Here is a 23460-nt window from a genome sequence, read left to right as displayed (position 1 = left end):
TACCCACATTAGCACAATATTCTGAATTAAATTACACATGTATCATTGTAATAGCTGTGGGGGGGGGGGGGTAAAACCAAGGAGTTGTGTGTTATTCAAAATGAAAACACATTATAGTTTCTATGTAGATAATAATATAGCATTCCCCTCATAAGTCAGTCTTGTTTGGTAAGAATATTATTTTGTTTACAAAACCAAATAACGAACTAAGGATATGGTCTTGGAACCTTTCCCGTCCTAATAAATAAAAATAACACATTAGTGATAGGAATTGTTTTTAAATGGGAAAAGAATTATAGTTCGCTTTTAAAAGATTCAATTATTAAACATGCATTTTATATTTATACCCATGTGTACATATCCCTGTGGGCAAAAGCATCCCTCGTCACATCCCGTTGCCTCGCAACTGGGCTCTGGCTCCTGACCAATATTTCGGCAGCTCTGTGGGCATGGGGAACCGCATGGATTATATTGAAGACCGTTTTCACATTGAATTGCTGTGAAATTGAGATTTTATCTGATCATACTGCATAGATATAAAATAAATAGTTGGCTATTTATAATAATGAATGTAATTTTAAAATCAGACAAATTGAATATTTATTTATATTTTCATTGTGTACCAATACCTTGTCAAAACAAAGGCCACAATAATATAAATATTTATGTTAAATGTTTAAGTTTCAAACTGTGCATATGCTTCTTCAAAAGTACATATTCCGTATTATTGCATTATTGTGACACAGGACAGGTTAAAGACAAAAAATGATTTACAAACCACACATCTGAATTAAATCCGTACGGCAAACTTTAAAAGAGTTTCAACATACGGTGTAGATACGTAATGTTGCAAATGCATAATTCTGTCAATATGTATATATTTTCCTACTATTTGTATGCAGGGAAAATAATAGCATTACAAATTATATATGTATAACAGATTCGTCTAGAAAATAAGTGACATGCAGTGGATGTAACAAGAAACGATTTATATTGATAAGAGATATATTTATTTCATTAATCGCAGATCTTTTCATTATCTTACCGCAAAGTGCATTAGACCTCCACTTAATTGCCTGTCCCAGTCGATTGCAATATTTGGCGAAGTTAGCCAATGCAGTGCAAAGACACTCACAATCACCTCCGGAATCACAACTGGAAACAAATATTTTAAACGGTTTGGTGTATTACTCAGACATAAAGTTGAATAACTATTAGAATTTATTTTCGGCAAATATAAAGTGTCTCTTTTTGGCAAAGGTATCGTGTCACTTTTGGAAATTTGTTTTAGGAATATGACTGCAATCACAATCGTCTGAGTTCAGTGTTTCAATTAATAAGTACAGTTAATATTAATGATTTTAAAACATTTTATGGAACTATAAATATTTTAGTAAATACTGAAATATAATTTAAAATGTCCTCAGTGACAAATGTTCTTTCTCACACCTTCCATTTGTGAATTTAAATATGTGACCGTGGAAAAAGGATTCTACGCAAAACCGATTGTATTTAGCAATGAATATTCCTTTAAATAAAGGGTGACTTTGATTTATAATTGTATGAATGTATGATGGAATAAACTGTTTTCTAAGTAAAAAGGTACTTGAATTACACATTGCAAAGATGGCAACTTACTCCCATAAAATTTTCAATCATTATAAAATTCCCTAATTGATTTGGAAATCGTATCACACATAGGCTCTCTGGTACGTTTCCTTCCACAAACTAAACGCATTACTAAAGACCAAAACACTTGAAATATTTCACCGACAATTAATGTCATTTCGTTTTATAAAATCGTAAGTTAAATATCGAGTCACTAAAAATCACTATTTAATCACCATACTGTAACATTTTCAGAATAACTTTTTCTTACATAAACATTACATCAACATTTAGAAAATAAAATGATTCGTCCCATACCTGCAAGCATCGTACATGCAGTCAGTATAGAACATCTGAATTTTCACATCGGATGCCAGTCGAATGCATGGTCCGAATACTCCCTCTACGTTTGTAATCATCTGACACTGCTGTTTGGCCCAGGCCTTTCTTACAGCATGACTTCCCTGTAGGCAAAATATAACACTGCGACAATATTCATACCTTGTAGGTTAGTCTTATTCAACAGCATCAAACATACATTTTTTTAAGTACTCGGACCAATATGTGACAATGATTTTAAAACATTTTGAAAGTAAATATTTTATATTGAAGAAAACAGTTTCGTTTGTGGAGACGCGATTATTCAATAAAAGAAAAATCAATTACGTTCATGTGAAATATTAATTAAAATATATCATTTCCATTAATTATTGTTATATTGTTCGTCAGCTCTCGTAAAAATATATTTAAAAATCGCAAAATATCTTACATGCGAAAGACAAAGAACTACGCTTGGAAAGTAACAACCTACTATGCAAGTATCTACAGTGTAAAGTAAGCCTACATACCGAGCAAGGATCACTGCCGTCTGGATCGTCTATTTTGGGACAATCTGTGCTTGTTCTCCAACTATCTGCAAAATTCTGTAGATTTGACTGCTCACCAAACTTTGAAGTAAAGTCGTCCTGTGCATTACCATCATAGTTTCCACACAAGCCTCCAACTGCATTGCGCCATTGGTTCTTCAAGAATACATACACTCGTGTTCCTATAATAGAGAAGATGTCATATTATTGACGCTGCATAGTTGGCACTGCAGTCAGAACAAGCAATGCACATGAAAGAATGGTAATGGTGACGAAGAAATAAATGTAGTTATAAGGAAAGAGGAGTAATAGTTGCAGATGGATCAAAAAACATCTTTAAAAAAGTTAGGAGGATGAGGATACAATGGTTTTACTGAATTGAAAGTCTTGTGGTCCCTTTATGTCAAAAATACGACTCTACGGTCACAAACAAAGTAAAAGAAAGAGGCAAAACCAACAAGCTTTGAAAATGTTAACAACCAATTTAATTATCATTGTTATAAATGAAAGTGTGAGAGGAACTTAACTTCTATGAAGTGAATCCAAAATAATCTTGATTAAGTTCTATGAAAGTCCAAATCAATGAAAAGTCGTCAAGATAGCGTTGTAAAGAACTCCTTTCAATAAGTCACAACCGTTCCAGAATAATAGTATACTCCAGGAAATGATCACTTTCTAATGCTAATGAACGGTCTAAACAAATGTTTTCCTTCGCAAATTCAATGTATGTGCAGCATAAATTACATTCGCAGACTTGCAACAGGAACAAAAGAGATAAAAATGACTACAAATTTGGAATGAATCTGAATCTCGGTTTTCTCCTTGTATAACCTTCTGTTATGACTATATTTTACAAGACACCCCACGTGACGGATATTACTAGTCAATTTATTTCAAAAAGTGACTATCAGGTGACCGAGCCCAACCAATGAGAAGTTACTTAACTTTTCTAAAACAGTCCAAACCCCAATGAGAAACTAACTCAAAGTCGTCGTTAAAGCTTATTATTAATAGTATTATTATTTACTGTCAACAGATACGTACGCATCTATTGATAGATCCTATGTAATTTTAAGCTCTTAACAGACCCTGTCACCTAGACACAATCTAACTAAAGATAACCTGTATAATTTACATCGACGAATAAATATTACAAAACTTTGAAAAATAATGAATTATATATATATATATATATATATATATATATATATATATATATATATATATATAATTTTGGATAATTAAGGACAAAACGTTTCAGCAGAAAACCTCATCAAAACGAACACCTATGGAAACAAAAACTTTCATGTTAGTCTACATCAAAATACATTATACAGGATAAATATAATTTGTAAAACATACCACTTCAAACTCTAAAGGAAACGCACCTGTATCATACTGGAGAGCGAATCCTAGTTCCTCGGCGACAATACGAACCATCGTGTCGCTTGATGATATCTCTAGACCTTTTGTGACGTAGCTATTTCCGGCAATACTGAGGTCACCGATTTTTAGATCCATACCTTTGACAAGCGTTATTAGATTGCCATTGACATTAATCTTGACCCTCTTGGTACAGACGGCACCTGTGCTCCCACAAGGGATATTTTCCACTGTCACGCGGAAGGTACCATCCTTGCTTTCAACCAAACTGTATTCACAGTCACCGGAGAAACTGTAGTGCTTTCCATCAAATGTGTCAAAGTGCTTGTCTCCGGAGGTCCAGCAGACAGCTGTAATAGTAAATTTGCTTCTTACAGTTTTGAAAGATCATTTATTTCACGCTTAGCACAATGTTCAAGATATTTCAAGATCAGTATAATATTCAAGATATTTCAAGATCAGTACAATGTACAGTACAATGTTCATGATATTTCAAGATCACTATAATGTTCAAGATATTTCAAGATCAATACAATGTTCAAGATATTGAAAGATCAATACAATCTTCAGGACATTTCATGGCCACTACAATGTTCAAAATATTTCAAAATCAGTACAATGTTTAAGATATACTCAATGGAATATAATTAATGCGTTAGCATAAAATGAGGGGAAAAAAAAGCCAATTTACGCAGAGAGCGAAACAATGATTTAAGGCCTTGTAATGTTATCAACTACGTTATTTTTATGTAATTATATACAAATAATGTTTATTACTTATTTTAAAAGTCAGCATTTGTAAATTACATAGCATGCATATGATACAAGCATTAATGGATTCATCCATTGTTTTTAAATTATATACGACTCTTTTACATCGCTGACCATAATAGTTGTTCATTTCCTTTTTTCTTTCTTTCTATATATATATATATATATATATATATATATATATATATATATATATATATATATATATATAACCTATGAGAATGTTACAAATGCAAAGATGCAAAGTCAGTTGAAGGTCAAAATATTTCAGTTCACCTGTTTTTAAACATTTATTTTCTTTTCTATATCAATATTTCATTAAACAATCTCAATTTGCAATAAATACATTTCATTTCAACTTCTAAACGTATGAGATGTCAAAACTGACAGTTCTAAGAAGATCATAAAGCTTATGTACCTGAACAATCTTTGTGAAGAACTGTCACCCACTCTCTATTTTCACACTTGCTAAAAAAAAGAAAAGAAATACCATATATATCACGATTCAAGGAGTCGAATTCGATCCAAGGTGTATATTTTCTGTCTTTGTGAGATGTAGGAAATTATTTGAATATAAAGAAAAATTAAACCATTTATCAAGTATTAAATAAATTTTATTGATTGAAGATAAATACATAACTACAAATTCAGTCTTCCAAAAATATTATCTACTCATTTTTATTATGTTTCTGTGAACATAACATAACTCATATGCACGCCTGGTCCTTGGTTGTTGGTTTGTTTGTTTTGTTGGGGGGGGGGAGTATTTTGTCCTGGTTTGCTTTTGCTTTGTTTTGGGGGGATTGCTTCTTTGCTTGCTTTTATTGGTTTTTTTAATATTATTTTTGTTTTTGTTTCTGTTTTGTTTATTTTGGTTGGTTGGTTGTAGTTTTGGGGAGAGGAGTAATAATAATAACAATAATGAGGACTTTGTATAGCGCCTAATCTTTAGAAGCTCTAAGCGCTTTACAACATTAGACAATACCTATAAAATATTTAAAAAAAACATATGATATGATTACAAAAACAAACACCATGAAATTAGAAAATAATTATAAAAACATGCTGAGAATATTTAAGGTAGGGAACATTATTAGGTCTTTAAGTTTGTTCTTGCAGTCGACATAAGTGAGTTTTAAGAGCCCTTTTCAGTGTGATCACTGTGTCGTTGTGTCTAAGTTCAGTGGGCAATTCAGTAAGTGAGTAAGACATGTATTGTCTGCCATGTTCCATTATCTGCTGATCTGTACTACAAAAAGATGAATATTGGACAAAATGAATACTCACTATCTTATGCATTCGGTGTCCATATATTCCCCAGGAAGGAAATACTGTCCCGCATATTGGCACGGACAATTCTGTGGCTCTATGCAAGATCCCTGTATGTAAATATGAAATCAGTAATGAAAGTCTAAACAATTGGTATAAACCTGTTTAAAATCATTTCTAATAACATTTACGTATATGAAACAAATACCATGAAATCGCCGATATTTTTTAAATATAATTTAGCTCCATAGAGCTTGTGTTGTTTAGAATTGTCTTTACTCTTTTATAGATGGATCCACTGTTTCAAGGTAAATTCTATAAATTACATTATAAAAATACTACTTGTTCATGAAACCTAATCAAGGTTTGGTTTAGGCAATGAGATTGGCAGACTAAAAATGAGATCAACTGATTTGTGTCTAACATCACATCAATAAATGGTAAGCTATCTCGTGACATGGCATTTAAAGTGTTTTCTCCTGTTATACACAAATCAGCCGACCCTTTCTGGTATGGGAAGAATCGATCGTGTACCTTTGGAGTTGCGAACCCAGTATGCTAACCATTGAGCCATTCCGTTTTCTAAAAGCGGCCGAAATTACAAAATTTTGTGCAATTAAGTAGCAAATCTTCCATGGTAACCAAGAGAAACCTCAAACATGACTATTTCAACACTTACATCGCGTGCAAGTACTAGTCCTTTTATGCAGCCACACCCATTGAATTCGTTGGCGTTACAAATGCCCTCTGCGTTATAGTTGTCACACGTCATCTGGCATGTGTCCTGTTTGTAGACCTGACCTTCTCTTGGACAATGTACCTGAGTAACACAGTTTTCCTTTTCTTCCGTGCAGTTCCAGATAGCATTTGAGCAGGTGCTGTGAAAAGAAAACTATACTTTTACGAGAATGTTTCACTTATATTAATTGCTGGAGGACGGATGTTTTATTTTGCTTTGCTCTTTTACTTTTTCTTGCCTTAAGTTGATATTTAATTGTGTTAAGCAGACTTTAGTGACTTGAAATGCTTCAGTTTTACAAAATATATGAAAACGTGAACTTCACAAGAAGAGAGATGAATTAAGGGCTAATAAAATTGATTGGGGAAAAAAAAATGTAATTGCCCGAGAAAATATTCGATGGATATACCATCTGGAAAGGAGTGTACATGATTGGTTGTCAAGTTAGAAAGATACATCAATAACTGATTAAATATATTTTTTATCAGTTTATTAATTTTTGCATTTGCTTTTAATGCAGACACTAATAGACACTAAAACGAAATAATCACCATTCATTGCAGTCTCCCATTACTTTTTCCCCTGGATTGAATGTCTTTCTACTGTGAGGATTATAGCACGTGCATTGTTCTGGGTTGCGGCACGCACCGTAATCGTCGATGTATTGACCCTGGGGACAGCTACATCCGGCAATGTGCATCTCTTCGCAGTTTTGGCCGCTTAACTCCAAGTCACGGCAGTGACTGCCGCATGAGGATGCAGCCTCCGTGTAAGTTGTTCCCTGAGTGACGCAGGACAACATGTGTGCTGTAAAACAAATATCCCTTTAATATTAATGTATGTTTTGTTTACGATATACTAGGTGCACTGTTGGCACATAAATCCCTTGAACTATAACGTTCAGCATTGTTGTTATAATAAATATAGTGAAATTATTTTAACGTAATTTTACGACTTGTATATAATATCAATAGTATTGGTTTCAATGCAACATACCTACCTATGCGGTTCTGGTCAATATTTATACTAAAAAAAAGAGGGTCAATTTTCTTCAGAAAGTTTACACTTCTATTAAAGGACAAATGGAACAATTTGTCAAACATTCTTAATTTGCAGAACAATCTGAAAACCATTATCAGTCAGTCCTGAAACATCAATTTTTATCAAACGTTTACGCGGGTTAACTAACCAATCACATAACAATGAACAGGAACTTTCCTCCGGATCATCTCTAACTTTACAATAGTCTATATGTTTATAATAGTCTCAGCCATTTAACCGATGATCTGGTTCACTTACCACAGTCGCTGGAAAGACTACCATAGTTGGGCCAGTTGACGATGATGCCGTGTGCAGCACATTCATGAGCCATGGTTCCGGTGATATCGCACATGGGAATCAGATTGTTGGGCTGTGTCACTTTACACATATCCTTGACACAAAGCTCGTAAAAATATTCAAAGTTAACCAATGACATGCAGTTGCCAAATACTTCAGCATCTTTCAGGTGAGCACAAACCTGCTCAGCTCTTGGTCTCTATAAATATATTAAAAAGAAAGTCTTTTTCAAAGAACAGTTTGTGCTAAAGGATAATTTTATCAACTTTTTAAAATTAATTTTAAAAACTTTGAAAACATATATATTAGATATTGTACAAGCCTATTCAGCATTTTATTCTCTGTAACATCTCAAGCAAAGACTTACTTTATTAGTTTACGAAAACGTCTGCATTAGGCTTTAGCACAGTTAGGTTTTACCAAACGTATCATATGCAACTTTTAATTACGACAATACAGCACATTGTATTGGCATTAGCTACGGATCACAGTCACACATTCATCTGCTTCATACCCTGTATAAGAGTCATGTGAACTCCATCCCTTTCACAGTAGAGCGTATCTCGCACAATTGTGTAATTTACTGTTTGTTTCAGCACCAAGCCGATAAAAGGGCTTCCCAATTTGTAAAAACATTGTAAATGAATAAATGTCAATCAGTTCTATAGCATACATAAAGCTATGATCAACCAGCTGTTTATCCAAGTAAACACCTCCTATGATCATACAATTCATTAACAGAAAGTGATGCAACTTAAATTATACTAACTAAACGTCGATTCAGTATATGTTTATATATACCTATATGATTTTTAAAATGTTAGAAACGAAAGTGAAAGGATTTATCAATGAGAACAAGAGACAATGAATGATTTATTGACGCAAAATATCCTACATGTATATCAAGAGACCCTGTGTGAAAATGGCCTGATTCAGTTACACAAAAACCATATTTATATTTTACATTCAATATAGGCATACAAACCAGTAACTGCTGAATTTCTCTGGGGTCGGCGTATGGAACTGGATTGTAGCAAGTGCCACTTGCGAAGGAGCTGACCATAAATTCCACTTTAGGTTCTGGCATCCCAGATGCTGTCACCAAATCGTTGTCGGACACGTAGTTGAATTCACCGCAGAGACCGCGTATCTGCAAGAATGTGTACAAAAAGATATTTGTTATCTCAAAATATTGAAGAGTGTTTTTTACGTAAACGATCTCAGAAAATTTTGTTTCATCATCAGGTTTCAAAATTGTACATTGACAAGCTCGGAAACCCTTTCAGGTATTATGCGATTACAATATTGTTTTAGTTGTGAAACTGTCGGCAAAAACTTAATTTTCAATGGTAAGCATTTTTAATGACCCTTTACATGTGTTTAATTAACACATAGGTATCAAATGCGAATTCATATTGCATGGTTCCTAAATACGAATAACAGCTATACTTAGGAACCACGATGTATATAATTAGGCAATAATGCATAAGGATAAGATAACTACAAATATATAGTTAAACACACTCTTAAAAATTGTAATAGGTTATTTACGTTACGAAGAAATTGTATTTAAATAGTAAAGACCAAGGCAATAGTTATGAAACATGACGACATGCTCAAATTGATTGTCAACATCTCATCGGCTGTCTTGAACAGGATTGATGAGAAATTCACTTAGCATTTTCAAAAATTATATGATTAGCAATTAATTCATTGACAGATTGCAAGGACTAGGAATGAAATTCGTCACGATGGCCAACCAAAGATATTGCGCACGGTGCAAAATATAGTTAAAGGTTATGCCAAATTGGTTTAGGGTCCAACAAATTCAAAACCAGATGAGACCTCAGCGGTCAATCAGGAAAAGACCCTTGTAGTCCAGTTTATATTCGGTAATCAAATTAAGTCATTTTCATATAATACTGCTATATTGTGCCTTCTTTATTCTCTTATGAATTATTTATTTATTTAGTAGTAGTTGTATTGCTGGTGTTGTTGCTGTTTGTGTAACAATCTTATAGTAAGGTTTTAGGCCAAACCAGTCACGATGTATTTGAGTAGCATACGTAGAAATTCCAATAACAAAAGCTGGTACCATCAACCCGATCTGGTACCCTCAACAATGTTTATATAACTTTCCGAAGAATGTAGCATTTTAAACTAAATATCAGTAAATATTGTTGTACCTTGTAGGCATAGACTGGGTCAGCCCTTATATAAACTCTGTTTCTTCTATCAAACTGTATATCCAGTCCAAATGTCTGCAACTGTGTGAAGATGGAGGTCACTTGCTTGCAGTAGAGGATGTTAGAGGTGTACGGTAATGATGTCTCTTTCCCGTTTATACTGAATGTATCCGTTCCAATCACAGCTACTGCTCCTTGTATTGTAACCTCAACTTTGGAGATGCATTTTTCAGTCTGAAGATCCCTGCATGCAGCTGTGTACATAGTCACTTCTACGGCGTCATTCGAGGATGTGTTGCCAGTCTGTTTGGAGAAGAAGAAAAAAACAATATGATTTGATTGTATCTGTAAAGTTAATTAGATATTAAATAAATATGAGTATTTGTAAATATTAATCATTAAAACAAGTATTTTTCCCGGACATTTCTTATATCAGTATTTTCCTGAATATTCTTATATTAGTATTTCTATTAAATGAAATCCTTGTGTTCTTACAGGTTACAAATCCTATTTCTGTTGTTATAAACATCTTTCTTAAAGTTACCAATTAGACACGTTCCAGTAAACAAGAACTGTTACACTCAAACCTGGCACTTCGTGTACTAAATAATGCATGTACATACATAATAAGTAAAAAACATTATATGAAAGGATTTGCACTTGTAAAGTTTGTACATTTGATTCTCATAGCATAACTCTTTTTCATTTTAACAAATTAATACTTTACTATGGCAACATTATTTACAACTAAAACCAAGTGATACACTCATAACTATATTGATGTAATTATGGTATAGTTTTATTGACTAACATTTCGGTGTGTTAAAATTTAAAGGTCAGAATATAAGCCACAATATTCAGCCCCTTCGTATGTTAATTTTCAGAAACTGCAAAATCGCTATAAAATATTCATGTACAAAAAACATAAAAAATAAAGAAAAGAAACATTATTTTGAGTAACTAATTAATTGTGGGTGAAGCAATTAGTATGTGCAAAAGAAACTGCAAGCAATACGGCATTTTTATAGTTAAAGATGACGTAATTCTTACAGTCAGCAGCTTGAATGTGCAATCTTTGATTCCAGGACTAAAACTGTAACTCGCTCCGTCAAATGTTGTCACGTGACCAAATCCAAAAACTGAACAGGTTGATGAACATTTGTAATGTGTGCAGTCCCACTGACCCATCTTGCATGTGCTGAAAGAAGAAAAGAATTTCAAAATTTTAATACACGTTCTGTCCTTACGCAACGATGAAAGAGTCTTTCATAAAAAATTAGGATTAACTCAACCACAATAAGTTTAAAAAGCAATATTTCTATCTTTTTGACTCTGCGCCAACGTGATTTGTTTTTAGTGACAGAAAATGTGAAAATCTTATTTTGACATATTAAGCACAAACGTAGTATGGATCCTATATGCCAATTTCGTAGAAACATGTCTTGTTATTGTGGTTGTACCAATGAAGTTAATTTCCGCTATTTCTTTGAATTTCTGAGAAATGGTCACTGAAGTCCATGTCACACGAAGAGCGCAAATATAATCGTCACTGTCGTAACTTAAATTTAGCTTACTACAAGTTTGTGATGTTGTGTCAACATATTGCCTTGACAACGCGATTGCGTTGATAATTATGTAATTTGATTTTCATTCTATATATATTATCGTAGACAAATGTCTTGTTACTGTGGTTGTACCAGTTGATTTCCGCTATTTCTTTGAATTAATCATATACTACAGCTTTTTATGGCTATCTAGTTTAAAAACAATACCATTACATTTTGAGGCTGTGAAATACTACTAATACAAAAACTAAACCCATCCTAACTAAAACACAAAATAATATCTGAAATTACAATCGTTTACAACGACAATGATCATCTCTCTCTCTCTCTCTCTCTCGTCAATTTTTTTTATTGTGCCTTTTTGACAGCTAATTATTCGGTTATCCAATCCATTGTTATTCTGAATGTATCTTGTAACTACTATAATGAAAAGAAATTAGTAACTTTGTTTAATTTTGTTTAGATCCTGTTGATTTTGTATTTGAATTTGCGGCAATAAAATAAATCTAAAATACAAATTTGTAAGAGCTGCTATGTTGCAATAAAAGATGTATGCTAAGAAAACGGACACTTTAAATGAAATAGCCTGTTGCCAAATAAAATTATTAGATCATCTAACAGTATCAGCTAAATGTGCGTATATTGTTGTAGTGACATCAGTGGTGGTAGTTTGAACTTCATATATACTTTAACTAAATAGCTTTCTAAGCAAATTAAAATATTTCAGTTAGGAAATATACATTATGTCATCAATACTTTAATCAGCATAACATCGTCCTCGTGTTTATAGTGGAGGTAGTAGTAGAAATAGTACCAAATAATTTAACTCACCATTCATTGCACTGGTCCTTTATGGTGTCTCCGTTCTTGTAGGGATTGTTGTTCTTGAAGCAAAGGCATTCTTCGGGTTTCATGCACAATCCGTTCTGAATGTAATATCCATTGGGACAATTACAGCCGGAAATTAGTTGCTGTACACAGTGACCCTGCTGAATGGTGTACAGATTCGAACAAGTGAACGGACAAGAGGACATATGTTCTTGATACACAGTTCCTGACGGACACTGGATGGGAGCTGCAAGTGAAATCATGACATCAATGTGTCGTAGTTCAATATAAATTGATGAAAAGATAAAAAGAAAAAAAGCAATAATAATAAAAGCATTGTTTTTATTTTATGTGGCTTTTGATTTTTCAACAATTAGCATTAGCCATCAGCAATCTTGTTATAAATATCTTACCTAATTAGAGCGGCTGCGACAAGATAAATATTCAATACAATAACATTCTTTTTCCATAATGTAACAAATTACGCTATCAGTCATAAACAGCCTCAAAGCGATTGCCGTTACGCAAATAAAACATTAATGTGTATACGATTTACGCCGTATCAAGCAATATTTGTTCTGATATAGCCTACTGTAGGATTACGTAATGCTTATATATAGAATGAAAATCAAATTAGCTAATTATCAATGCAATCACGTTGTCAAGGCAATATATATATATATATATATATATATATATATATATATATATATATATATATATATATATAAAACAAAAGGTGATATTGTATATTAATTACGGCAGAGGAATGGCGATCTCCAGTAGATTTGTACGCCGTTGAGGGAGCATCTTCTTGAATATCCGTCCATTGCACCACACTGCACTGCATCTCTTCCATCTGGTGTTGTTGCGGCGCAATAGTCATTGATACACATCTGGTACCACAAAAATGGGTCAACCTGCAATAGTTATATATTAAAATGAAATTTTGAAATCGACTGATTTAGATAAGAAAGTTTCAGTTAAGACATACACACTTTTCTGGGTTTGTTTCGTATTTTTACACCTATAATGTAAATAAAAAAAGATGATTTACTAAATAGCCTCATTTTTTTCTATCAAATATACTTTCAGGATGCACTAGATATTAATATTTACACCAAGACTCTCCCAAGCTACTCTGAAAATGAGAACAATTTCTCATATGTGTGTATTATTTTTTTAGAACTGGGCGCCCTTTTCTGATATTTTGTGAAAAACAATTAATATTCAGCCTTGCATTTCTTTACGAGTTTGCAAATCTGTAATGTGCGGGATCATCTATGTCTTTTATTCCATCGCATTCGTTGCAAGTATGTATTTATTATATCATCTCAATACCCATAACGACTAATATCATTTTCTGATCATTTTTATATTTTGTGAAATAATTTAGGTGAGTTGCGTTAATTTGTGTCCGATTCCATAGTGTTTAATTAAATGACAAACAAATTTCGAAAATGATTTCCTACCAAAATGACGAGATGAATATAGTTTCATATTGCCGTAAAACCTGTAAAACAAAATACACATTTTGCCTAAATTAATTTCGTTTACAAGAGTATCACGGACTTACAACTGAGTGGCATCCTCTAAACCCTAGTGAGATCAAATTGTTGCAAGCCAGTTCAGCCAGAACACGCTGATCCTGAGTGCTGCAACGATCTGGAATGCTGCCCGCGTTTGGACACTAAAACAGAAATGAAACAAAACTTACCTAAGCCATATATGCCAATGAAAAATGGTGAAGCATGAACCAAGATTATCTTGCACAACAGAAAGACACGCACACCGCAAGAGTAAAAAAGGTTCGAACCATTTTGGCTGGTTAGTGAGTGTGCTGATCAATAGATAACACCCTATACCGCAGAACTCGACCGCTCCCCACCAGTCATTCTTGCCAAGAAATGCGCAGTTATATTTTTCAGAGTTTCTGAATTTGTTTCATAACTAGCAATGTTGTGGATTTATTTACCCTCATTTATAAAAACATCTTCCTCACTTTGTGGCTGTTTCTCTATTGTCTATCAAATAATTTCAAAATTTCAAATATTTTCTTAAAAAGATGATAAAATGGCAAACCTAACGCTTATTATGACTCACATAGATAATGTTAAGCAGAGATGTAAAAGCTCCTGGTTAAGCAACCGAAATAAATAATCACATGGAGGAAGTTTCTTCGATTTGTTTAATCTGCAGGGGACTTTCCTGGTGGGATATGTAGCTCTTTTGTCATGTTCTTGACAACTGTAATGATGACCAAATATATATCAAGAAAAAAGTACCTGACAATTCACTAAAAGCCAAAATAAAAATTTGACAAATAAGTCTAAATATAGTCAATCATTCAAGGAGACAATAAGCTTATTATGCTTCGGGCAATTTATTCGCGTGGAAAAACCGTTTGAAAGAATAAGTTTTTATATTCGTCTGAATTAATTTTCATATATTTTATTAAAGATTTGAAACAAACAAAACAAAAACGCGTTCAACTTACCACCGTTTCGCCGTTCGCAATAGCGTGGGAGTTTCCAAAGACTACCTCATTAACTGCTTCTCCAGTAACGTAGTGAACCATGTCATCTGAGTTATTAATTAAACCATGAATTAAGTAAAGAAAAAATGTTATTTTATATCGAACAAAACCTATTCATGGTAAAACAAAAGTAAGAAGAAAAACAAATAAAAGAAACTATATTCCCCATTCGCGCATCCAATGACACAAAATGTACATCCTTCCTAAGAATCTAGATGAAGTTAATTAGTTTTATTACCAACACAATGCACAGTACATACACCATCGCTAATTTCACCATGTTATTTTATATATAAAAAGCATATATAAATAATCAATTAAAAGTGCTAGTGCATGAGAATTAAATCCCACAATCATCGGCAGAAACTCGGCAGAGTCTCGCTCTTGTCTCAGAAGTCCAACCTCTGTACAGGATAATCCTTTACCACACGGTGTATGTCGTAATTTCTATTATGACATATCGTTTCTTCGGGATTACTTATAGTCTAAAAGATGTACTAATATGAATATATATGGCTACAATTATTATTAACAAAGTCAATGAAAACTAACCAGTTATGAAAAAATGGGATCCTATATATACTTTGTTGCATACTATATAAATATTTTTTAATGTATTTCAATATAGAAAATAAAATGCTGTATATAACAGTATTCTAACCTCATGTCTTTTCGTGAATAAACTCAATGCATGCGTTATATTACGGGTAATATAGTCAGTATAGGTTGTATCCTACGGCGGCAATACAGTCAACGCTTGCGGTGTATTACCGCTAGTATAGTCAATTACCAGTAATATAATCAATGTATGCGAGACATTACCAGTAATACAATCAATGTGGGATATTATCGGCATAAGATTTTCGCAGCTTAATGAAGTAGTAAATGTCTTCTATATTACATTATGGCAATGTTTCAGATGAAATTTAATTTCATGAATTCAAAAAGTGTGTCCTGTATATGATACTTGCCTAGTGGATTTTCGTTGTTTGTCCCAGACAGGTACTTAACTCTATACGATACTTACCAAGTGGATTGTCGTTGTTGGTCCCACAAAGACCCTTAACTTTATGAACAGAGTTTTTCTGTAAGGTGATCATTACAGTAGAATGGGCGTCTGCTTTTACTCTCAGTGTCCCGCCTAGGAATACCAGCATTACGTATTCCCCCAATTTGTAGAAGCTGTACGCTGATAAAATGAGACGGAAGTGAAAAAACGAATTTACACACAAGTATTCACACTACTCTAAGTATTTACACACAAGCATAACACTACTCTTAATAGGACAGAAAATCGTCCTGCTGTGTGTAGGTGGAAGAGGAGATATATTAGTGTTATCATGTGTTCACTCCATCACAACAAAATGCATTCATCTCTCTCTCTCTCTCTCTCTCTCTTACACTCATAATCTGTGTTTTGAAAAAAGTAAGTCATCCTTAAAATGTTTTATACTTTCCTAAAAGTCTGTTACAAAAATAAAAATGGTCAATGTTACTCCTTTAATCGCCTAAATGTTTGAAAGTTTTACATTTGAATGACTAAAATTCCATTCTCTATTCAGCAATAATCCACGCCTTATTTAAGGTTGGGGCTGTAAAATCGCAGAGATGCGATGGTTTTACGTAAGTAGCATCTTTAAGAAAAGACAACGATTGGACGGTTGTGAGATAAACTTACCGTTTCCCTCCCCTGATTTTGGCTCTGCCAACAAAGGGAAATGGGGTTCACCATCAATATATAATGCACCGCCCTCCAACTCAAAGGTTTTCCCACTAAATCTAAAAATCAGTCTCTGCAATAAAAATGGCAATTTTGTTTCGATTGATAGGTTGTATTTATAAACTGTATAGTTTCAAAATGTAATGAAAAGAGCATATAGATTAGATGAAATTATTTGGCAATCTTCTGACAATATATCGATATATTGCATCACAAGTAGAAGGGAAAGCAGACAAACAGAAAGGAAGACATATAGAGCTGTGTCCGTACAAACAGTGCAGAGTAAGAAAGATTTACTATTGTTATGGTAGACATATTAACTATTACTATGGTAGATAGAAATATTATATATTAATATGATATTTATAGCTTACTGCATTTATATGGAAAATATGAACCAGGGGTTTTTTTGGCTGAGTAATACTCCACGACCTTAGGAGTGCCATATTATTCCGAACAAAAACGAGCTTATATTTTCCCATGCAAATGCAATAATCTTTTTAGTATTTACTCATTTCGTTTTCCTTCGTAGAGCCTAATAATAATGGAATACTCTGCAAGAAACAAAGCAATTTAATTTTTGCTGTATTCAAAAATAATACGTAACTGTCGATTCATCAAAGCACATTAACAATATTAATGCGCATATAGCACCGCCCAACGACCTTTAAACTTTTTGTCGTGAGCTCGACACTAATTTAAAAAGAATTTGTTCTAGTCTACTTAGAATTTAAAATATTGAAATTCAGAGTCATCTTTTGAATTAAGCCACATTGAAAAAAACTTCTGCAGTTGGACTGCAATGTATGGAGTTTAGTGTTTCTGTTGATCTATCTGACTCCCTCTTTTCTGCTTAAGATGGACTTGATTTATTGTGTCAATTCAGATCAGTAAAGAGAATGTGATTTCAATGTGAAATGAAATCGAACTTATAGTACAGTTTTGGTGAGTATCAGGTTTTCCGTAACCTGGGTCAAGTAATTCGGATTTGTTGAACTAATTAACAGAGTACATTTTGAGGAGACCTCTCCTATGGCCTAGTGGTTAGAGCGTCCGCCTCGGATGCGGGAGGTCGCGGGTTCGAACCCCTGCCAAATCGTACCAAAGACTTACAAAAATTGTACTAACAGCTACCTCGCTTGGCGTTCACCATTAAGAGGTTAATGTTAGGACTAGTCGACCTGGTGTCACAATAATGTGACTGAGTGGGACATCATGCTACAAGTCTGAGGCATGATACCCCAATGCTAGATATCACTTCGTAGTGATATGACTGAAAAAACTGTTAAGGCTACGTTAAAAATCTAAATCACACACTCACATTTTGAGGAAATTCAAGATGCATAAATGTAAGTATATTTATTACCATTTGTATTACCAGCTAAAAGAAAGCATATGTTTATGTTGCATGCATATTGTTGGAGATACCCAGCTATGATCTGTATCATATAGTGTTTGTCTTCTGTCACTAGCCTGACATTGTATCAAATTAGTTAAACAGGGAAAATTGCGACCCAGCTATTGTGTGACACTATTTAGCCAGCAGAAATTATAATTTTTTTGTCGTATTGAATTATTGGCTCTAAGGCTCTTAGTTACTACGTCTCTCACGTTTGTTGTTGACACTGCGAATATTACGTTCATTCGTTTGCTTGTTTGAAACTTTCATTTGTGACTTTGAGAAATCGTCCACATTGTTAACCTTATCATCTCTACTTTAAAATGGACGAAACAGCTTGTTTGGTTTATTCACAAACAAATGTAATAAACTGAAAGTTAACGCGTCTGCTACATGAATGTACGTTGTTTATTTGCAATCAAAGTTGCTCCTAATCCACCATACTATTTTTAGACACGTGTGTCGTGCAATATGAAGACATGCAATATGGAAAAATAGTGAACGATTCTGACAATGTAAAGTTAATGGAGGAAAAATGATCATACAATAAATAGTAGTATGAACTATGATAGATAAAAATATTAACTATTAATATGAAAGAAATATGAATTATTAATACGGCAGATATAAATATCGACTATATATATATATATATAGATAGATAGATAGATAGATAGATAGATAGATAAACAGAAAGAGTAAACTACCTTTGTACAGGTGGAGTATTTGTCGCAGTTCTTTACTTGCATCTGTATGGACCAGTCACCGTTTATTGCGGACACCATGTTATACAGACACTTGCCATTAAAGCGGTACTGGAGGCCGTCGAAGGTAGAGTAATAGCTGGGGCCATAATTCATACAGGTTCTGTAGGGCGAGCGTGCGTCTATGGTCACTTTAGAACCAGTTCCTGAAGTGATCGTTTTACGTTTGATATCAAAACCTCCATCCTCAAAACAATGTCCACAGATTAATTTATTTTACATTTCTATCTGACTTGTTTAATAAAACCATTTCGGTTTTCAAAAAGGCATATAAATATTCTCTTTTGCTATTTTTCAAGCGTGCAATATCCTGCAATCATTGTTTCTCTTTGAGAGCATATCCAGCAAATAGAGTTCCAAAGGAAACTTCACAACAGTATACCATACTTTTCACTCGGTAAGTAAAACAATTCATACATTAGATATTTTGTAAACTTCCTTACTAAACTCTTTGAAAAGCGAAGTAATAAGCGCTCCTATATTTCGTCAGAACTGATTTTAAAAACTTGAGGTAGATGGTTAGATACACAAACAGATACAATGATTTCAGACTGGCCTATGAAAACTGGCATATTTCAAGCGAGACCGCAAGACAAATCAACATAGGTATTTAGCGGCTAACGAACGTACAGGCAAATGGAATGGATTGAAAAGATGCACAAAATAACACGGAAAGAGAAAGAGACTCACACAAATGGTGAAAGACAGAAAAAGAAAGTCAAACAGACAGAGAGATAGTGATATAAAAAGACTACTAGATTCAGAGTTAAAAGCTGTTACCTGGCTTTGTTTCACAGACTGTACAGTTGCTGCTACCTCCTCCCCAGCTTCCACCGCCCTCTATACAACAATCTTGTTGCAAGACAGGAATACCCTGAAACTGGTCAGCCTGAAGACCGTAACATTCTGTGTTCTTGTAACAGTATTTTTGGTTCGACGTGCTGACCACAACTGAATTACAAAGAGAAATTCTAGAAGTCAATAATGGCAATTATTAACCTTTGTCCACTCTATTCATTTTATTCGACTTTTAATCAATGTAAAGACAGGTCTAGGAAGATACAGTTGTGATCATTTGCTTAACCAATATATTTTTCTTTCCTACAATAGCGATTACTTACCTTGCTTATCCATCACAATTTTGCGTCACTACACCAATGATTACTTTCCTAGCTTATCCTTCACTTTCATTTTCTTCAATATCGATTATTTTCCTTTTTTATCCGTCACACTTTGCTTTCATAAAATAGCGACAGCTTCCCTTATTTATACTTCACACAGAGTAGTTTAACACGAAGCAAATAATCTTGGGGTTTTTTTACGAATGATCTGGTGTACTTAATTTAATATAGAAAAATTGCCATGAATGATTTTGAATGTGGACACTGCATAACTGTTTTGTGCTAGCCTTTTGCCATTTCAAGAATAACCGCTACATTTAACGTAGGAGATACATAGATAAATTGGATCTGAGGTAAGACTCTATCAGTAAGGAAATAATATTTTGATCATGTTGTATATTAATTATGCAGATCGAAGTGCCATATCATAATCAATATTTTTAAGTGAAGGCTAGTACTCACAACAAAATTTGCCACGTTGCAGGGAATGACTTCAATGGCTGTATTAAAGTGATTGTATAAAAACCAGTCAGCCATGAAAGTGTATGTACATTATTTCAGTTGACAATTTTTCTAAGACCATGATTATATTACCTGAGTTATCCTCGTTACAACGGAACCCACCGTATCCCTCTTTGCATGTACATCTGCCTGGAGCTACGCAAATGCCATGTTGGCAAGTTGGATTGCAAACGGCTGAAATAATAATAATAATAATACAGTTTTTAACATCATCATTGTCAACATCATTGTCATCATTGAAGTGATGGATGGATTGACATGATGATTCAGTGATCAATGCTTTGTCTGGGGATTAACTTGTATACGTATGATTGTCTTCGACTTACTCAACCGCAAGTTTAAAATTGCATAAACCATACGCCCCTGTACACTTGCACGCGGGGCCGTAGAGAGCGATCATGGGCCAAGTGATAAGAAACACACGGGACTCTCCTAGTTCTTGTTCAAACAAAGTTTTTCTTTAATAAAATTAACAAATGTGTTCGGCCCGAGACTCTGTACGGCCCCGGGCCCCAGGTATACATTCCCAGTCCTCCCCCCCCCCACTTCCTGTCGACCCTGCTTGTACGTCTTCTTGCAGAAGAATACAATTAACATTTCACGCCTCTGTACACTCGTACGTCTTCTTGCACAAGAAAAAAAAAAACTGAACATTCACGTCCCTGTACACTCCGATATTTTGGTCAGTTGTTTCTCTTCCTTCACAAGATTAAATCTTTCCTTCTAATTTAAAATCACTCGATTAACTTCCGCGGCTACTCGGATTATTAAAAACAGTAATGTCATACTACGACAATAAAAGTAAATATATTGGTTTCCCGCATGCTTTTTCCAAGCTGTATGACCTTGCGTTCTGTGCATTAATCGCGTGTTTATATCGATCCTTATTGCATGTGTTCTGTACATAACATGTATACTTAGAACGACCTTTGGTGCCTGTATTGTGTGCATAACACAATATTTATAATGAGCTATATATATTACATGTGTTCTGTACATAACACGCCTGCTTATAACGAGTTTTAATTTCTGTGTTTTGTGCATACCAAGCATGCTCAAACCGAGCTTTATTCCCTGTGTTTTGTGCATTACACGCATGCTTATAAGGAGCTTTATTGTCTGTGTTCTGTGCATAACACACACGCTTAGACAGAGCTATATTACTTGTGTTCTGTGCATTACCTGCATGTTCATAATGAGCTATATTACATGTGTTCTGTGCATTAAACGCATACATATATCGAGCTTTATCATTTGTGTTCTGTGCATATTACGAATGCTTATAACGAGCGTTGTCTGTGTTCTGCATATAATACGCGTGCTTATACCGAGCTATATTGTTCTGTGCATAACACGCGTGCGTATACAAAGCTATAATACCTGTGTTACGTTAATACAGGCATACTTAAACCAAGTTTGATTGTCTGTGTTATGTGCATAACACGCATGCTTATACCGAGTTGTATTGCCTGTGTTCTGTACATAACACACATGCTTATATTGAGTTGTATTGCCTGTGTTCTGTACATAACACACATGCTTATACCGAGTTGTATTGCCTGTGTTCTGTACATAACACACATGCTTATACCGAGTTGTATTGCCTGAATTCTGGGCCTAAGCCGTATGTGTCACTTACGTTGGTCACATGCGATTCCCTGCCAGCCAGTACAGCATTCTTCCACCTGCTTCTCTACTGTCCTGTTGACACAGAAAAGTACTTTCACTTAGTCTTAAAAGAAGACCGAGACATTCGTGTCTTTAATAAGAAGCATATTTTGTTTTATACATTCAGTAATCCTTGCATAGATCGATTCAACAAGTTTCTAACTCTCCACATTATAAAATTCATGGTCACACTAAAAATGAGATACTAGTGCAAAATGCAAAAATATTTATTTATTTATTTTTTATATGAAACATACATACATACATACAGACAGACAGACAGACAGACATACATACATACATACATACATACATACATACATACATACATACATACATGAGTGCATCCTGAAAATCTTTGACGAAAACATTTCGATAACTGGCGTGCTTTTTGGCGTCTAAATACGTTATTTGTTATACGAAAGTTTGCATTTCGATAGAATACACTACAAACAAAGGTATCAGATACTGCCCATGAATAATTGTTACATAAAACACCAGATCTATCATTAACTGCATAAACTGATATTCTCAATTAACGAAATTGGTCATACGATTTAATTAAATCTGCAGAAATGTAAAGAAAATGGAGATCGTATGGACCTTTTGCAAACCTCTCTTTGTTGTTCTCTGTTCCGTTCTATGCTAAAGATAATAAATTGGACACAAAACACTGTTAATCGATTTTCAGGCAAGCAGATTTTGATTATATTCCTATTTTTAAAAATGACACAAACTTACTGGCTATAGACGCAATCGGGACTACTGTTAGGGTATTTGTTCCAGTAGTCTATCTTCCGTTGCAATTCGTCCGACGTCAGTTGGCCGATGCCGGATTTGACAGGGTTAAGCTGCATCCCTTGCAGCATCATTGACAGAAAGTCGGAACATTTTTTCTTCACTTCAATGTCAGTTGTCTTGGTGACCGTGCAGATATGCGTGTCACTGCAAAGAAGAAAATTATAATGTCGATGTGTGCCATACCTTTTTATATCAAAGGGTTATATCCCCGCTTACCCCTCCCCTTTCCCCAAGTTTGGAGACATTTGATAACTTTTGTAGAAACTTTCTGTGTAACAATTTAGTTTTAGCAAAATTGCCTCATCTATTATTTGCATTATTTGTTTACGCGTGCTCTATATGGCAGGAAGATAATTTACGCATGCATGCTAGTCCC

The 23460-nt window shown here is 34.1% G+C and overlaps 1 protein-coding gene across 1 annotated transcript; it reads right to left on the bottom strand.

Moving 5' to 3' along the window:
* Positions 1-315: 315 nt before the first annotated feature.
* LOC149776697 (SCO-spondin-like) lies at positions 316-23152 on the bottom strand. The gene is made up of 20 exons (XM_089941332.1): positions 23025-23152; positions 22255-22316; positions 19753-19923; positions 18916-19118; positions 16768-16882; positions 15051-15136; positions 14130-14243; positions 13314-13473; positions 12557-12800; positions 11211-11358; positions 10161-10463; positions 8960-9124; positions 7936-8173; positions 7188-7443; positions 5047-5096; positions 3863-4207; positions 2457-2656; positions 1927-2072; positions 1046-1155; positions 316-497 (listed from the first exon to the last, which is right to left on the bottom strand). Exons 1-20 carry the CDS (start codon positions 23150-23152, stop codon positions 316-318), a joined length of 3426 nt encoding a protein of 1141 aa, XP_089797458.1.
* Between the last annotated feature and the right edge of the window lie 308 nt (positions 23153-23460).

Source organism: Sinohyriopsis cumingii, chromosome 18, assembly GCF_028554795.1.
Source record: "Sinohyriopsis cumingii isolate HCF-2022 chromosome 18, ASM2855479v2, whole genome shotgun sequence".
NCBI classification, from domain to species: Eukaryota; Metazoa; Mollusca; class Bivalvia; order Unionida; family Unionidae; genus Sinohyriopsis; species Sinohyriopsis cumingii.
This window is presented reverse-complemented; position numbering and strand designations above follow the sequence as displayed.